Source organism: Pongo pygmaeus, chromosome 15, assembly GCF_028885625.2.
Source record: "Pongo pygmaeus isolate AG05252 chromosome 15, NHGRI_mPonPyg2-v2.0_pri, whole genome shotgun sequence".
Lineage (NCBI taxonomy): Eukaryota > Metazoa > Chordata > Mammalia > Primates > Hominidae > Pongo > Pongo pygmaeus.
The window spans coordinates 98,616,991-98,633,829 of NC_072388.2; the positions used below are offsets into that span (position 1 = coordinate 98,616,991).

General features: G+C 55.5%; 2 protein-coding genes across 5 annotated transcripts in view; one reads left to right on the forward strand and one right to left on the reverse strand.

Annotated features, from left to right (window-relative positions):
- Positions 1–16,839, reverse strand: part of CCDC85C (coiled-coil domain containing 85C) — a 91,965-nt gene that overhangs the window by 21,682 nt on the left and 53,444 nt on the right. For all 3 annotated transcript variants that reach the window (XM_054447569.2, XM_063652065.1, XM_063652064.1), the window contains exon 2: positions 2,276–2,349. In XM_054447569.2, coding sequence (XP_054303544.1) covers positions 2,276–2,349 — 74 coding nt within the window. The remainder of the gene's footprint in view (positions 1–2,275; positions 2,350–16,839) is intronic.
- On the forward strand, positions 1,484–5,333 carry LOC134738171 (uncharacterized). 2 transcript variants are annotated; one of them, XM_063652066.1, is made up of 2 exons: positions 1,484–2,924; positions 4,435–5,333. In XM_063652066.1, exons 1-2 carry the CDS (start codon positions 2,435–2,437, stop codon positions 4,887–4,889), a joined length of 945 nt encoding a protein of 314 aa, XP_063508136.1. In that variant the 5' UTR covers positions 1,484–2,434; the 3' UTR covers positions 4,890–5,333. The 2 variants fall into 2 exon arrangements, 1 of the variants encoding a protein (XP_063508136.1); XR_010123787.1 differs by having other exon boundaries at positions 1,495–2,924; positions 4,196–5,333.

Here is a 16,839-nt window from a genome sequence, read left to right on the forward strand (position 1 = left end):
CCGTCCATCCTTGGGGCTCAAGGCTGAAGCTCCCATCCACCTCCACCTGTGTACAGGTGGGTGCAGGGCAGGTGGACACAGCTTATGGTGGAGGGCCCCCGTGAGACCGGGGGCACCCCAGGAAGGAAGGCAGGAAGAAGGGCTGCTCCTCCACAGCCCGCGTGGGCGCAGGTCCGTGGTCAGGAACTGGGATGTATTTTTCCAGTGGGACACTGTGGCCTGCAGGGGCCAAGGGGTCAGGGACACTCCTGTCCTGGTGGAAACAGGACCATGAGCTGCTCTCTGGTTGGACTGCGGAACACACTTCTCATAGAAATAACACTGCAGGGCCGGGCACAGTGGCTCACACCTGTAATCCCAGCACTTTGGGAGGCCAATGTGGGAGGATCACCTGAGGTCGGGAGTTCGAGACCAGCCTGACCAACATGGTGAAACCCTGTCTCTACTAAAAATACAAAATTAGCCAGGCGTGGTGGCTCATGCCTGTAATCCCAGCTACTCAGGAGGCTGAGGCAGGAGAATCATTTGAACCCGGGAGACAGAGGTTGCGGTGAGCTGAGATCACGCCATTGTACTCCAGCCTGAGCAACAAGAGCGAAATTCCATCTCAAAAAAAGAAAGAAAGAAAGAAAGAAAGAAGGAACACTGCAAACAGCATCCCAAATTCAGAGCCGGAGCTTCCAACCCACTTCTTCACAGGAACAATGAGACAAAGAAACTCCAGATCAGGGCAGACGCGTGAGGTCACTGACCCGGGGGCCCAAGCTTCAGCCACCAGAGCACAGTCCTGGCCCTTGCACTGCAGAGCAGTAGCCCCCTGCCACCACCCAGAGGCAGGACTGCCTCTCCTACACACTGCATGGGGACCTTCCCCAAAGCAAAAGTCCCTAAGCCATGACCTTCTCCTGGTGTCACTTCTGCCTACAGCTCTCACACACCCTCCTTAGCAACCACAATGGCCCCGCCAGGTCTGCAATGGAAGGCTTGCATCTAGGGAGCCCCACTCCACAGACAGGTGAGACCCCAGCCCTTCCTGCCCTCACCAGCCCTGGGAAGCCAGCACGGCCTGTGGCCAAAGCCCTTCACCACAGGGCACCTGACAGCAAGGCATGAAATTACAAAAGCCAGCCTTGCCATTCAGAGCTTGGCTACGCACTTGCGCCTGTATGGTGGTGGGGAGTGGGGGCGGGGTGTGGAGGAGAGTTCACAAGAGGCCAAATGGGCAACATGTACTCTGCTAAGTCCCACCAGGCCCTGGGAACCTAACCCACGACCCACACAGGGGTGAGACGTGGGGATGACCTCAGTGGGAGCTGTGCTCCCTACTGGGGCCGTGAGCCTCCCAGCAGCCACCCAGTGGGCAGAGAGGGTGCCGTGGAATTCCTGAGCCGGGCAGTCGGCACCAAGCCGGGCTGGTCACCTAGCAACAGGGCCAGGCAACTGAGCCATCCCTGTGGTTGGTTCCCAGAGAGACGCTTTGGGTATCCCAGGCTGACCGCTCACGGCGCAGTGGGAAAAGCAGGGAGAGGGAGACTGGAATGAAGCCAGGGATGTGCACGAGGGCTTGGAGTCTGGGGGAGTGAGCGGCTTGAGGGCTTGCCAAGCCAGCTGGCCCCCAACACCCAAGCATGACTGCCCATAGCCTCCTCTCGGTAGCCCCCACGCCTGTGCCACCTGCAGCAGGGAAAGCCCTTGTCCTGGCAGTCACACGTCCCCTCCGAGCTCCAGCCACACTCAACAGGCACAGCCCCTCACCCAATGCCACTTCCCCCCTGCAGCCGACCCCTCCCACACTGTGCCCCTGCTGCCCAGCTCCGCACAGGGGTAGCAGCCTCATCTGTTTGTAGGTGAGGCTGGGCCCAGGAGGGAGGAGGGGACCAGCCCAGGGAGGCACCAGCTGGTGAGTCCAGCATGGCAGAGGGAGGGAGGCTTCCGTGTGAGTCTGCCCCATCTCCTGCCTGGATCTGCCCGTCTGCCAGAGGAGTGAAGCAGCCCATTTCTTCATCAACTGGGTGTTGTCCACCCTCTCAGGCCCTGGACCAGCCCCGAGGAGCTTGCATACTGGGCAGTCAGCGTGGAGGGCTGGGCAGAGGGAAGCTCAGAGGCGTGGGAGCCAGGGTTAGGTCCCTGACCCCACTTTCCAGGAGGTGACAGGTGGCAGTGGGAGCAGGTGGGGGGATGGCATGGGTGCCAAGGGGAAGGGTGCCCTGGGTGAGCTGGAGGGGTGGGTGCTGGGTCGCGGTCCTCAAAGCAGCGCCACCCGAAGCCGGCCTACCTGTGCGAGGAGCTTGTCACCCTCCAGCAGCCTCACTTTGCTCTCCAGTTGCCTGATGTAGGTGGATGAGGGATCTGGAAGGACACAAGAAGAAGGGGGACATTAGCCTCCAGCAGACTCCATCCCCAGTGCGCAACCCCGACTGGCCCCAGACCCAGCATGGAAGGTTTGGGTCTGAGGAGTCCCACCCCACAGCCAAGTGAGACCCCAGCCCCTCCGTGCCCTCGCCTGCCCTGTGGAAACAGCACAGCCTGTGGCCAAAGCCTTCCAGCCACAGAGCACCTGACACCAAGGCATGACACACAGAGGCCAGCCTCGCAGGACCCGCCGCCACCCTCGCTGTGGGCCTCTGAGCCGTTGTCAGGACCTTCAGGACCTGTAGAAAGGTGGGGTGGGGGGTGGCTTTGCCAGCCTGCCCTGGAGCAATTCCTTCAGCTTCCAAGATGCTGCAGGCTCAAACGGAGCTCTCACAAACACAGCCAGGGCACAGCCCACCCCAGGGTCGGGGTCCGGGGAGCCCCCTCCCCTACACAGTGGGGAAATAGACTCCTGAACTTGCCAAGTCAGCATCTGGGATCCTTCCAGTCCACTTCGCCTGATCACCCAGGAACTTCTCACAAGCAATGTGTGCCCGCAGCATATGCCGCAGGTGAGCAGCCACCTTCCCCATACGACAGTCGGGAACCCCGTGGAACCCCCGGTCATGTGTCCCCAGTTTCTGACCTCAGGCCAAGGGAGCCCAATCTGTGCAGACCACTGGTGCAGGGTGAAATTCCCCCACCCTCACCACACTGACCCTGCTTTCCAGTCACATCAGGAAAACACGAAAAAATCCCATCCCCACCCCCATGTCCAGCCATCCCATACCCCTGGCCCTGCCTCTCCCCAGGCTGGGAGTCGGCTCAGCCACCAGGATGCCCAGGGCAAACCCTCAGGGCAGAGGGCTGGGGGAAGGGAGGAGAGGCAGGAACGGGACCCGGAACACAGGCCGGGGGACCACCCAGCAACAGCAGGTTTGGAAGGAGGAGGCAAGGGGGAAGCAAGGCTGTCCCAAGCACCCCAGTGAGCCATGAAGCCACCTGGTAAGGGATGGGCTATTAACATCTCTCGCGGACATCACCTGGCCCAGATGCCAGCCCAGACCCCATCCACCCTGACAGCTGTCCACCCACCGGCCCACCCGACAACAGGACGCAGGGTCTTCCCAGATTCATGCCGCTGACCGTCGATTGCAGAAGCAGAGACATCAGCCCCTTTGACCACACACAGCCAACTGTCTAGTCCCCATCACCACCTCAGGGCTGGGGATGGACTCCACAGGCTGTTAACATGCCTGGGGGGACAGGGGCTTGGGTGCTGCTGGGGACAAGCCAGGAAAACCATGCCAACCACAGGACCAATGAAGCATCTGTCTGCCCCCAGCACGCCAATAAAAGGACGCTTGGGAGCCCCCTATTCAGCCTTGGACCAGGCCCAGGGCCCAGCAGAGCCACTGGCCCAGCCACAGGCAGGAGCGGGTACTGGAGCCCAGCCCGGCCGCACTCACTGCTGGGGAAGAGCACAAACCAGCCTCCCCTCCTCCTCCAGCCCAGTCACCTCCCAGGAATGTGGGGCCTTCTAGAGAGGAGAGAAGGGCGGCTCCCCATACAGGCCCAGCCTCCCCGCCCTGCCAGACAGGCCACCCCTGCCCTCAGGATGACCTCAGAGGCTCACACCTCACCAGCCCTGATCCCTCCCTCCCGGGCCTCAGTTTACTCATTACTCTATCAACCCTGACAAGCAGTTCCCATGTCCACCCAAGCAAAGCAGTGTGATGGGAAGACGCCTCAGCATTCAGGGTGTGCTGGGTCCCTCTGAGCACTGGGAGGTAGGGTGCAGCCTAGGCTCCCCAAACCTTCATGTCCTGTACCCCACTAACAGGAGGGCTCCCTGGAACACCAGCTGGGAAGCAGTGACCAAGTAAACTCCAGAGACCCTTCCGGCTCCCTCACTCTCACAGACCTAGGACAAGAACGCACCAATGACTATGGACCCATGTGTGGGGTCTCCTTCTGGGTGGAGTCAGGTGGGGGGGTGCCCACTGTCCCATGTGGAACACGTGGTACCCCCTGCATCTGATGCCTCGTAAAGGACAAGCAGCTACCATCCTCATTTTCCAGGTGCAGAGGCCACGAGGAACAAAGTGTCCCCACCACCAGCAGGTGAGCCTTCCAGCCCCTCTCCCCACTACCCAGGCCCACCCCACAGGTCAGTCTTTAGGACCCAGTGTTTCTGGTCACCATGGGCAGAGCTGACAGCCCCAGCCTTGGAGAGAAGCTGGCAGAGACTCAGAAAGAAGACGCCGTTCCCAGTCACACCGCTCTCCCGAAGGCTCTCCGCAGCACAATCCTTGGCACAGCCACAGGGCCCCTGCTCACCGCAGCACCCCCATGGGACAGTGCTCCCAGGGGTGGCCCTGAGCCAGGGGGAGGACCCAGCCACTGTGTGTGACCAACAGCCCAAGATGGGCACTAACTTGTTCTCTGCCCTTCACTGCCACAGAACCATTCAGGAGGTGGGTGCACTTTCAGCCCACTCGCCTCCCCCTGCCGGTTCCCACAGGGTGAGCGAGTAGCTCCCAGCCCTTCCCTCTCCGCGAGCCCACAATCGGAGGACGGATGGGCTGGAACCCAAGTCCACAGCTGCCCCGTCAGCCTCAGCACCCTCGCTGGGTGCCCCTGCTCCTGTCTGAGCAGTCCGCCCCCTCAGATACAACTGGGGTTTCACACCCACCTCCCAGTAAGGGTTAAAGACAGTGATCAGGCTGGCAGGTGGCATCAGGAGAAGGGACACAGACAGGCCATCCCACAGGTCACCAGCAATGCCCCGCTTGCCAATAGCCAGCACCTCACCTCAGGACCCACAGGCCACCATCCCCCACGTCGGGCCACCTGTAGGCACAGATGGGTGGCCACACACCCATGGCCCCAGACTAAGGGGCTGCCCCTGACAAACCCATCTGTTGAGGTTTACCCCAAACCCCAGGCAGCTATGCAGAATAAAATACACTGCAGACCACCAGGCTTCGTTGGGTTTTTCTTTTAAATTTCAAAATAACAATATAACACTCTTAAAAAAAATATTTTAGACCATCTAGTAATTCCAATGGAATCTATCCTAAAGAATTAATTCTAGGCTGGGCGCGGTGGCACATGCCTGTAATCCCAGCACTTTGGGAGGCCGAGGCAGGTGGATCACCTGAGGTCAGGAGTTCAAGACCAGCCTGACCAACATGGTGAAACCCCCATCTCTACTAAAAATATAAAATTAGCTGGGCATGATGGCAGGCACCTGTAATCCCAGCTACTCAGGAGGCTGAGGCAGGAGAATCACTTGAACCCGGGAGGCGGAGGTTGCAGTGAGCCGAGATCGCACAACTGCACTTCAGCCTGGGTGACAGAGTGAGACTCCATCTCAAAAAAAAAAAAAAAAAAAAGAATTAATTATAATTATGAAGAAAGCAGACTGTTAGAGTGGCCAAAACTGGAAATAACTATTTGTCCAACAACAGCTGAGGGTTCTACCCTGTCATCATTAAAATGATGTTTAGAAAGAGTTTCTCTCCTAAACAATATGGAAAAACGCTTAAAATGCCAGTGGAAAGAACTGGACACAAAATGACATGCATAACGGCTGCAACGTTTAAAAATATCCACGCACTGACATGAGTTCAGGAAGGAAGTCCACAGAAACCCTGACTGTGCGGCTGCTCAGATGAGGGAACCAGTGGGTTTTTATTTATTCACATCATTTCTTGTTAATTTTCAAATAACCTACTTCTAATCTAGTTCTGAAATCCTTCTTTCAGAAAAAAAAAATGGCTGGGCGCAGTGGCTCATGCCTGTAATCCCAGCACTTTCGGAGGCCGAGGCGGGCGGATCACCTAAGGTCAGGAGTTCAAAACAAGCCTGGCCAACAAGGTGAAACCCCATCTCTACTAAAAATATAAAAATTATCTGGGAGTGGTGGTGGGCCCCTGTAATCTCAGCTACTCAGGAGGGTGAAGCAGGAGAATTGCTTGAACCAAGGGGCAGAGGTTGCAGTGAGCCGAGATCATGCCACTGCACTCCAGATGCGCAACAGAGCGAGACTCTGTCTTTAAAAAAAAAAAGGAGAACGGATTAAACTCTTGCACCCTCACATTACATGCATGGCCACCCAATGAAGCAACGGACATTTGAAACCCAACACCCTGACCCTCTCCCCACACTCAGCTCCCTAGAAGAGCTCTCCAGGCTGCTGGGAGCCAGTGAGCCGGGCATCAGTCACCCTTGGGTCAGGAGCAGGCCCTCTTCAGACAGGAAGAACAAGAGTGATCTGGGCACTCCCAGGCAGGGGCTGGAGGGCAGGAGACCCCGGGAAGGGCCAGCTCCCTGGGAGGACCGTCCTTCCTGGCAGCCTCAAAACTCGTGATCCCGCTGGGTGCCTGCAAGCCCCAGCCTCTTGGAGATGAGTGGGTAATAGAATTAATCCCAGGGTTTACAGTAATGAGTGCTGAAGCCACAGGGGAGGGGACATCATTTCCCAGCTTGGCTGCCTGAGGGCAAAATGAGGGAGGTGACCCTGGGCTGGGCTGGCCTGGGGTGCTCCCCTAACCCCTCTGGGGGCCATCGGACCAATTCTGGGGGATTCCCTATCCAGCTGCCAACTGGGCAGGAGGGTGTCTCCCTACGATGTTCTTGTGTCCAGGAGCCGGACCTGAGCTCTCCTCACCCCGCCCTCTTCATGGATCCCTTGCTCCCATGAGGAGGGGGTGGGGGAAAGCTGTGCAGCACGGTGGGCAGGAGTCACAGAGCCTGCAGGTCTGCCAAGCCCTCCCCATTGGCGCTAGGCCAGCTCCATCCCAGATACCCTGTGCTGGGTCCTGCCACTGGGACCAGGGCTCACTGGCCTTCTGGGAAGCTGTGAGGCAGGGGCTGGGTGGTATTGCCCCTCCTGGCCTGGTTTTCACACTGGCAAGATGATGTCACCTCCACCTCCCCTCCAGACTTTGCTGTGTCCAGACAGTAAGAACTGGGGGACCAGAAGCCATGTCCCATCACCTCTGTGACCTTCCTTCCCTAGCTGAGCACTTGGCACACAGTCAGCCCCCAGAAAAATGTCTGCAGCCCTAATAGGAACTCATCCCTGGAGGGACCTGTTCTTAGCTGCCTCCCTGGCTCCATCCCACCATCTCCTACCAGCAGTAGTTGCGACGAGCTCCTCAGGAGCACTCAGCCAAGCATGTGATACAGCACCCCACACCCCAAGCTGGGGAACCCCAGACAAGGAGCTGCCGAGGCTACAGGGGGCAGAGCATCCTGGGCTGTGGGCACACGCTCCTTGCATCTGACTCTGCGGTGCCTGACGCTCCTGTCTCACGCACGCCTCCCCATGATCTTATATCTCAGGTTGGGTGCAGACTCAGAGAGGAGGAATCAACTTCATGTGGGTAATGTGGGAGGCAACCCCAGGAAGCCCAGGTAGACGGGTAGAGAAGGGAGGCAGGGAAGGGAAGAAGCCAATGGAAGGGGTGTCCACCCTGCCGGTGAGCTCTAGGGCTCAGAGTCACCCCACCTGTCCAATGGTTCACTGGGAGTATTAACGTCCCAGCACTGCCCAAGAGGAGAATGGACAGGAAGGGGTCCCAGGCAGAGCTGCAGGTGCCAGCAGGTGATACAGCCGTGGGCTCAGAAGCAGGAAGTGCCTCAGGGATTGGGGCTGGGCGTCAATAGTGTCTGTGACCACTCAGGAGAAAATATGGTTTATCCTCTCTCCATAGAAGGTGGAGGCTGGGGGTGAGGGAGCTGCAGTGACACACAGGGACACATGGTGACACATGGTGACACACAGAGCCTGACTCTCCAGTTGCTACGCACCCTCCCCAGGTCTGCTTCCCAGCCCCTCCCCCTGCGCAAGGCCCTATGGCATGGCTTCCCAGCCCTGGTCAATTTCTGCAAGGTCTGGGGCCAGGCAGGCTTGTGGCAGGTCATTAGCAGGAGACCTGGCCACTCCAAGCCACGGGCCTCCATCGGGGCTCATGCCCAGCAGCTCCATGGGCCCTGCGCAAGGCAGCTGATACCACTGTTCAGTGCAGCAGCTTGGCTGATTAAATCCCCTTCTCCTTCCACTTCATTAAGAGGGGTCAGCTGCAGCCTCAGGGCTGGTGGCTCCATGGGGCGGAAGGGCCTCATTAAACGAACGCGTACCTCCCACAAAGTGCAGAAACAAGGTGCAAGGGTGCACCAAGTAACACAGGCAGAGCAGGGCCAGGGAGAACCAGGCTCCAGGCTCTTAAGCCAGTGCTCTTGGTACCACCAACTGGGGGGAGCTCCAAGCACCAGGGACACGGACGGAGACGCAGATTCCAGAAAAACCTGTCCATAACCACATTCATCTAGCGAACAGCAATCGTGTGCCTTACACACATTAGTCCTCAACATTCCTCACTGTGAGGCAGGTGACCAGGCCCCCCCAGTTCACAGATGAAGAAACTGAGGGTCAAGGAGGCAAAGTGGCAGCTACAGACCCAGGGAGTGGTGGCCTAGAGGCTCTGGGTAGCAGCCGGCCTCCTCTTCCCAGGCAGTCCTCCGCACCCTCCGGCTCAGCACCACCCATCCTGGGCTGGAGGCAACAGAAGGGCCACACTGGCCGCACGTTCTGCAGTGCCCCATCCCACCCAGCAGGCGCTAGCCCTTGGCCGCTGCTTCATCCCGAGGTAGCCACTGCCCGCACGCCAGGCCCAGCGGGTCCTGCAGCTGCATGTTCCTGGCCGCCCTGCACCTCTGATGCATGAGCACTTCCGGGTTTCCCCCAGCAAGGCCTGGGGCGCTCTGCTTGTGTGGGTTCACCAAAGAGCCCTGTGAGCTGAGCCAGCAGAGCCTGGGATGGCCCCATCTTCTCAAGGGACTTGGGAGATACCGCAACTCCAGACCTGCCTACTCCCTGGATCCCAGCATTCCAAAGGGTCACCAAAGGACGGAAATTCTTGGAGAGCAGAGAGTATCCTCTAATCTGAGACCCAAAAGGAGTTATCGATTTCATCACAGTCCAGGCTACCAGTCGGGTGGTGAGTTCCCCATCATAGGGGGAGAGAAAGCAGCGGCTGAACAGTCTTTCTTTGGGCAGAAGCCTCTGGAACAATGAAGGTTCCCAGTATGGCACAGGAAGCTGCTTACCTACCCCAGTGCCAGAAGAGCTAACTCTGCTCCCCCAATCTCCGCAGGACCCTGCCAGGCAGAACCCCGCCAGGCAGAACCCCGTCTTACAAAGGAAAAAAGGAACGAATGCTCAGAGTAGATGAATCTGCCCAAGGTCAAAAAGCCAGCCAGCCACAGGACCAGCGGAGGTCGGCGGGCGGGGGGCAGTATATTATCGGTCAAAGGCACATCCCTTCCTGTGAGGGACACTTGGCCTAATGAAGGAGCTGCAGGAATAACCACATCTACTGCCAGGCAAAGAGTGGAGTAAGGAGGCGCAGCCCAGGAGAGAGGGGCAGAGAACAGGGGTGTGCTGATCAGGAGAAATCAGGGCCTCCTTCCTGAAGGAGGTGACACTCGAGCTGAGCACTGAAGAGCAAGCAGGACTCTGACACAGTTTGTGAGGATGGAGAAGATGAAAGGCACATATGAGCTGAGGGCACAGCCTGAGCAAAGGCAGGGAGGTGGAGCCACAACAGGTCTGGGTACACCTGTGCTGTGCCCCTTAGCATCAGTGGCCATGCCAATCCCAGCTGACACCAGCTCCTGGAAGGCATCGCAGCTCTCGGAGGGGCAGGCTAAATGTGAAACGGGCATGATTTATGGATGAAGGCAAGAGGCCTGAGAGGGGGCATCCGGTTCCTGTGAGGACAGCTTTTGGTGGTGGCTGCACGGAGCCAGGCAGGCCTCAGTGCCCATAGCCCACAAATGGGCATGCAGAAGAGTTCTCCCATCCACTTGGGGCATAAAGAAGAGAACCATCTTTCCCATTCACACACACACATTTTGCTGAGTACCGACCATACGCCAGCACATACTGAGCACAACCCCATCACACCAAGCTGATGAGGGACATCCTGTAACTGCTACCACTGTGTTATCGACAAGGTGCCTGAGACTCAGCGATGTTCGGCAGCAAGGCTAAGGTCACCCAGCGGGAACCTTGCAGGGCTGAGATTTGAACCTGGGTCTGTCTACAGCCAAGGCTCTCTCCATCTAACTTGCAGCTTCCACACCAACCCCGGGGTTCTGGCGCACTGACCCTGGGCCTCTCAAGACATCATCACCATGGTTGTCAGGGCTGTTCATTCTAAGCTTTGCCTGGCAAGGAGGCACAGCAACTTTCACCTACTCCCCCAACAAAGAGACCGAGGTTCCGAGGGGCTCCATAACCACCCAGTCACAGAACTCATAAAACCAGGGTTAAAATTTGAAGGGGGTGTGTGTGTGTGTGTGTGTGTGTGTGTGTGTTCCCACACCCAGGGCTCTTCCAGACAACCCACTGAGGCAGGGGATGGGGCTTGGGAAACAGCCTGACTCCCCTCCTCTCCCAGAGCAGAAATTCTCTTCGTGACGCAAGGCAACTTTCAGGGCCCAGGCTCCAGGGAACGTCACTCTGAACTCCATTATCCTTGACCCATCTCTCCTCCGAGACCTCGCCTCCAAGGCACCCAGCCCCAGATGTGAAAAGACTTGAGCCAAAGACCCCACAGCCTCTGAGCCTCGCCAGGTCACACATGGCCTGCAGGCTGGCACCAGCTTCTCCTGAGATCCACCTCCATGCCTGGAGACGCGGGATCATGGGAACCTAAAGTCCCACCTCGCAGATGCGGGCAAAAACGGAGCTGCCCACGACCGGAGCCCCACACTCTCCATCTCACACTCCCACAGCCGGATTGGAAATCAAACATGCCGAGGACACCCTTCCCAGTGCCTCCAGGGAAAAAAAGTAGCCAGAGAAGAGGAAAACGAATGGCTGCCCTAATGAGAATGAAATCTCCTGGTGCTGGCCGGTCAGCCTTCCCCGATGAGTGCACGCCTGTCCTCTCGGTCCCATCTGTCCCCTCGTGGGCCACTCTGCTCTGGGCTGGGGACTCCCACACCGGCTGCCTGCCTCTCCCCAGCTTCAGGGGCCACTGGGCACCCAGCATTTAATTCCAGGAAAAGCCACAAGGCTTCCCAATGACACTGCAATCTGGAGGGAGCAGCTGAATGGAAAGCCCCGCTCCGGCTCAGTTCATCTAGCATGTGCCCTACTTTGGATCTGCCTGGGAACCACCAGTGTTCTCAAACCAAAACTCAAACTCATTTCTCCATCCGCTGCTTGGGAAGCCTGACAAGCCAAATGAAAACTGTAATTGCTTCAAATATGGGGACAAGGGGAAAAGAATTCCTTCCCTGTGACTTCAAGGCCTTCATGCATCTGGAAATTGACCTGTGTGTGTGAGGGGGTGGTGCAGGTGTCGGCACTGTTAATGTCCATCACACTCCCCTACCAACCCCAACTTCACTGCTAAAGTCGGGAATCAGTGATAGATCTGGACTGTGTGCAGACGTCAGCTAGTCCTGCCCAGGAGAGACATCTCACCACACAGCGGTCACATCACATTCAGCCTGCGGCTCCCAGCATCAGGCTGAAAGGTACGCCCTCCTGGCTCCTTGGGGAGCTTTTAAAACCTGATCTCTTCCCCTGAGACTAACTGAATTGGACACTCTAGGGGAGGGACCTGGGCATCAGTTTGCATTTTAAACGCCCTGTGGGTGATTTTAACATGGAGCTCTGTGGTCACTGTTCCAATCATCCAGCTCCCAGCCTCCAACTCCGAGGGACCCTGTACCCTCCTGTCCCTGACTATTAATTAGTGGAGCTGAACTCTGAAGCAAATGCAACAAAAGCTAGAGGGATTATGATGCAACTAATCACGCAGGACTGAAGTCTGCAAGGGGGGAGAATAAACAACCCTTACCAAGCCCCAGAATGCAGGTGCCAAGCCCCCCAGTAGCATAAAGGGGAGACCTTTGCTGGTTTCAGGAGAAAGTGTGTGGGGGCTGCTTTCGTCACTAGATGTCAACCAAATCTCTACCGAGTGCCAGGCTCTGTGGGAAGAGCTGGGGGGCCAGGATGATGCCCTCCCCCGACAGCTCTGCCCCGGAGCCTGCTTTCCAACAGAGTTAGTAAGAACAGTGGGGAGGCGTGGGAGGGGTGGGACATCTCAGCCACCTGCAGAGGTGGGAGATGCAGCAGGTGGAGGCAGCTCAGGAAACAGGGAAATCCAGGCGTGGCTGGGTCATCACAGCCAGCACCAGGAGAGCGGCTCAGGGAAGGCACTTGATCTGCGGTGAGCGGCAGCGGTGGGAATCCAAGGCCCTGCAGCAAGAGAAAGAGGGGGCTCTGGGCGGTTCCATCTGGCAGCAGCAACACATCTGGACTGCGTTTCACTGAGGCAATGAAAACAAGAATAAATCCTCACCAGCCAGGTGGTAGGATTCCTAGGGCGATGGGAGTTCAGAGAAGACAGCTCTATGTGCACCGGACTCTACAGGAAAGATAACATAGCCACGTGGAGAGGCAAGGTGGAGCCCAGAAAAGACCCACACACCTGGTGTGTGGCCATGGTGCCGGTGGGGAAAGAACAGAGTGCTTCGTGAACGGGGCTGCGGCAGCATCCAACTGTTCACCCAGAAAACAGTTAAACTCTATCTCGGCCTCACACCATATACAGAAAACAGTTCCAGGAAGGTCAGAGAGTTCTATGTGAAAAAACTATTTTGACCAGGCACAGTGGCTAATGCCTGTAATTCCAGCACTTTGGGAGGCCAGTGTGGGAGGATCGTTTGAGCCCAGGAGTTAGAGACCAGCCTGAGCAACATAGCGAGACCCCATTGTGATTTTTCTTTTTTTAATTTTAAACTTTTTTTCTGAGGTCAGGCATGGTGGTACATGCTTGTAGGCCCAGCTACTCAGGAGGCTGAGATAGGAGGATCACTTGAAGCTAGGAGTTCAAAGCTGTAGTGTGCGATGATCACGCCTGTGAATAGCCACTGCACCTCAGCCTGGGCAACATAGCAAACTCCCATCTCTAAAAATAATAAAATAATAAAAATAACAAAAACTTGGGCTTTTCTTATATTATAGGAAAGAAGTGAGACACCAAAGATCACATACTGTATGTTTCCATTTATATAAAATGTCCAGAATAGGCAGATTCATAGACACAAAGTAGATGAGTGGTTTCCAGGGGCTGGTGCAGGCAAGGAGGGGACAGGGGGTGACTGCTAATGGAAACGGGGTTCCTTTCTGGGGTGACTAAAACAATCCAGAATTAGATAGTGGTGATGAGTGTGCAACTCTGCGACTATACTGAAAACCACTGGATTGGCTGGGCACGGTGGCTCACGCCTGTAATCCCAGCACTTTGAGAGGCCAAGGCGGGCGGATCACCTGAGGTCAGGAGTTCGAGACTAGCCTGGCCAACATGGCAAAACCCCGTCTCTACTGAAAATACAAAAATTAGCTGGGTGTTGTGGCAGGCACCTGTAGTCCCAGCTACTCTCGGGAGGCTGAGGCAGGAAAATTGCTTGAACTCAGGAGGCAGAGGTTGTAGTGAGCCGAGATCTCGCCACTGCACTCCAGCCTGAGTGACAAAGTGAGACTCTGTCCCAAAGGAAAAAAAAAGAAAACCACAGGATTGCATACTTTCATATATATTTGTGTGTGTATATATATATATATGTGTATATATATATATATACACACACACATACACACATACATATATACACACACACACATATACACATACATATACATATAGCATACTTTTAGTTTGTGAATTCTATCTCCATAAAGCTATTATTTTAAAACAGAGAGAACATTTTTAAGAAATAAGAATAAAAACTTGAACTTTCAGGTAGAAAAGGATTTCTTAATCAAGGAACAAAAAGAACAAACCATGGAGGGAACGACCGTGAAACCCGACTATATGAGGATTACAAACACTGCCAGAGAGTGGCTAAGTGAGCAGAGTTGGATGACAAGCTGCCATCCGGGAGGAGCCATGTGTAAGTCCCCTCCCAGATAAAGGATCATACACAGAATCCCTAACATCAATAAGGAAACACATGGGAAGGGGCAGAGGTATAGGAAGAGGAGAGCCACAAAAGACAAATCCTGGATAGCCAAGAAGTATGTGAGGAGACGCCCAACCGCAGGTGTCATCAAAGAAACACCAATTCCGACAATGAGATGCCACTGGATTGGCGGAGAGTAAAAAGTGGTCATGCTGTGTGATGGTGCACACGTAAGAACGGGTCGCACAAGGGATGCTGATGATTGGCGCAGTGGATCAGAGAGTAGCCTGGCGTGGTTTCCTGCAGCTGAAGATGCTCACACCCTTGACAAAGCCCAGCACAAGCGCCCAACGAGACAGGCACAAGACCGTGTCTGCCAACACCAGCTGTACTAGTGAAAACTGTAAACCACCCAAATGCCCTCCCCAGGAGACCAGACAAATTGTGGTTTAACCCAACAATGAAATACTGTAGCGAGATAAAAATGAACAAACAAGAGCCAGGCAGAGGGGCACACTCCTGTAGTCCCAGCTACTCGGGAGACCAAGGCGGGACGCATGCTGGAGCTCAGGAATGTGAGTCCAGCCTGGGCAATCTAAAAAAGACCACCTCTAAAAACTAAAAGCAAAAAAACCCAAAACCAAAACAAAACAAAAAGATGAACCAAATAGAGTCACACATACCCATAGGAATACATCTCAAAAACATGAAGAGGATGGAGGCAAGTCACTGAGGGACACACAATGTGATGCCATTTCTATAAAGTCTGAAAACCTGCAAAGCATCCTCACATTGTTAGAGGCTTGCCAGGCAGGAGAAATTTTTAAAAACTGCACAAGAATGCTGAGCTCCGATTCTGGGCCTCAACTCTCCCTGGGAAAAGTTGGGGAGGGAGGAGGATGACACATAGGGTGCCTCCGCTCCACCTGCCAAGCTTGATTTCTTAAAAGGCAAAGATCTGAAGCTAAAATGCTTTATTGCTGACAGTGTGATAAAGGCGGGCTGTGGAGTAATTGCTGTCTCATTATTCTCCAAGCTTATTCCTTTTTATCTGTTTCTTAATAAGAAGTAAGTTAAAGGAAGAAAGTCTGGGCGGCACAACAGCTGTTCTAGAAAAGATGCTGGAAACTCCTGATGTTGTACCACTTCCTCCCCGGGTCCCCATTCTTGGGCTGCATATGGAAACCCCACAAACATCCCCAGCAGTGAACTCCTTGGGTGCCACCCACTCCCAGTAGGAGTAGCCCAACAGCAGCAGTTGAGAGCCCCAGGGAGATGAGGGGTTCACAGGCGTCCAGCTGGAAGGTGGTGGTAGGAAGCCACCCACCAGCACACAGCGGCCAGAGCAGGCCCCCTCTTTGCCCCAATCTGCCCTGTGACCTTGGACAAGCCCCTTCCCTTTCCCAGGCCCCAGAGAAATGAGGGCAGGAGGCCCAGATAACTCAGAGGACTCAGAGGGCAGGACAGGAACGCAACTGGGTCTCCTGCAAGACAGTGTCCCTGAAATTAGGCAGAGCGGAGTGACCTGCCCGGTTAGAAGCGAGATAGACTCAGTTTGAGGACAGCAAATTGGGCTTCCCGCGTTTCACATAAAACTAACAGCAGGGTGATTGTTGACCGAAATGATCATCAACAAGCCTGGCTTAATAGTGCCATCCTCCCAGAGGTCCTGGGGAGGACGCATTCTTCCAGCCGTGGAGAAGGACCAGCTCCTTTCATGCCCAGGGCATGTTGCAAGAGGAGATAATTGGTGCTGAGCAATGCAAACAACATAAGCTGTGTGCCCGTGAGGGCTGCTGCGATTGCTGTTCAGAAGAGGCAGTGTAGTGTGGGGGAAGAAACTGGGTCAGGAGTCCCAGCCCTGGCAGCGCCCTCCATGACACACTGGGCCTCAGTTTCCCCAAATGACAACACAAGGGCCTTGTTCTGGATAAAGTTCTCAGCCTGGGCTTGCGAACCATAGTCAGCAGAATAACAACCCCTCAAAGATGCCCCCGCCCTAATCCCCAGGATCTCCGAATGCTATCTGACCTGGCAAAAGGGACTTTGCAGATGAGATCAAGGTTATGGAACTCAAAATTAGGAGGAGATCAGTCTGGATTATCCAGGCAGGCCCAATCTAACTACATGAATGTTTAAAAACAACGAGCCTTTCCCCGCTGAGCTCAGAGGGAGATGTGACCACGGTGGGGTGGCCAGTGTAATACTGCTGGCTGTGAAGATGGGGAAGGAGAGAAGCTGGAAAGACAGGGAAGCGGGCTCTCCCCTCTGGCCTCTGGAAGGGAATGCAGCCCTGCTGATGCCGTGATTTGAGCACTTCTGACCTCCAGAACTGTAAGAGAATAAATGTGTGTTGTTTAGGCCACCAGGGTTGTAGTCATGTGCATGTGTGACAGCAGCCATAGGAAACCAACACAAGAACTAAAAGTCATGGCTGTGTGACTTTAGGTTGCTTGCTTAGCCACTCTGAGCCTCGGTTTCACTTAAAAATGAGAT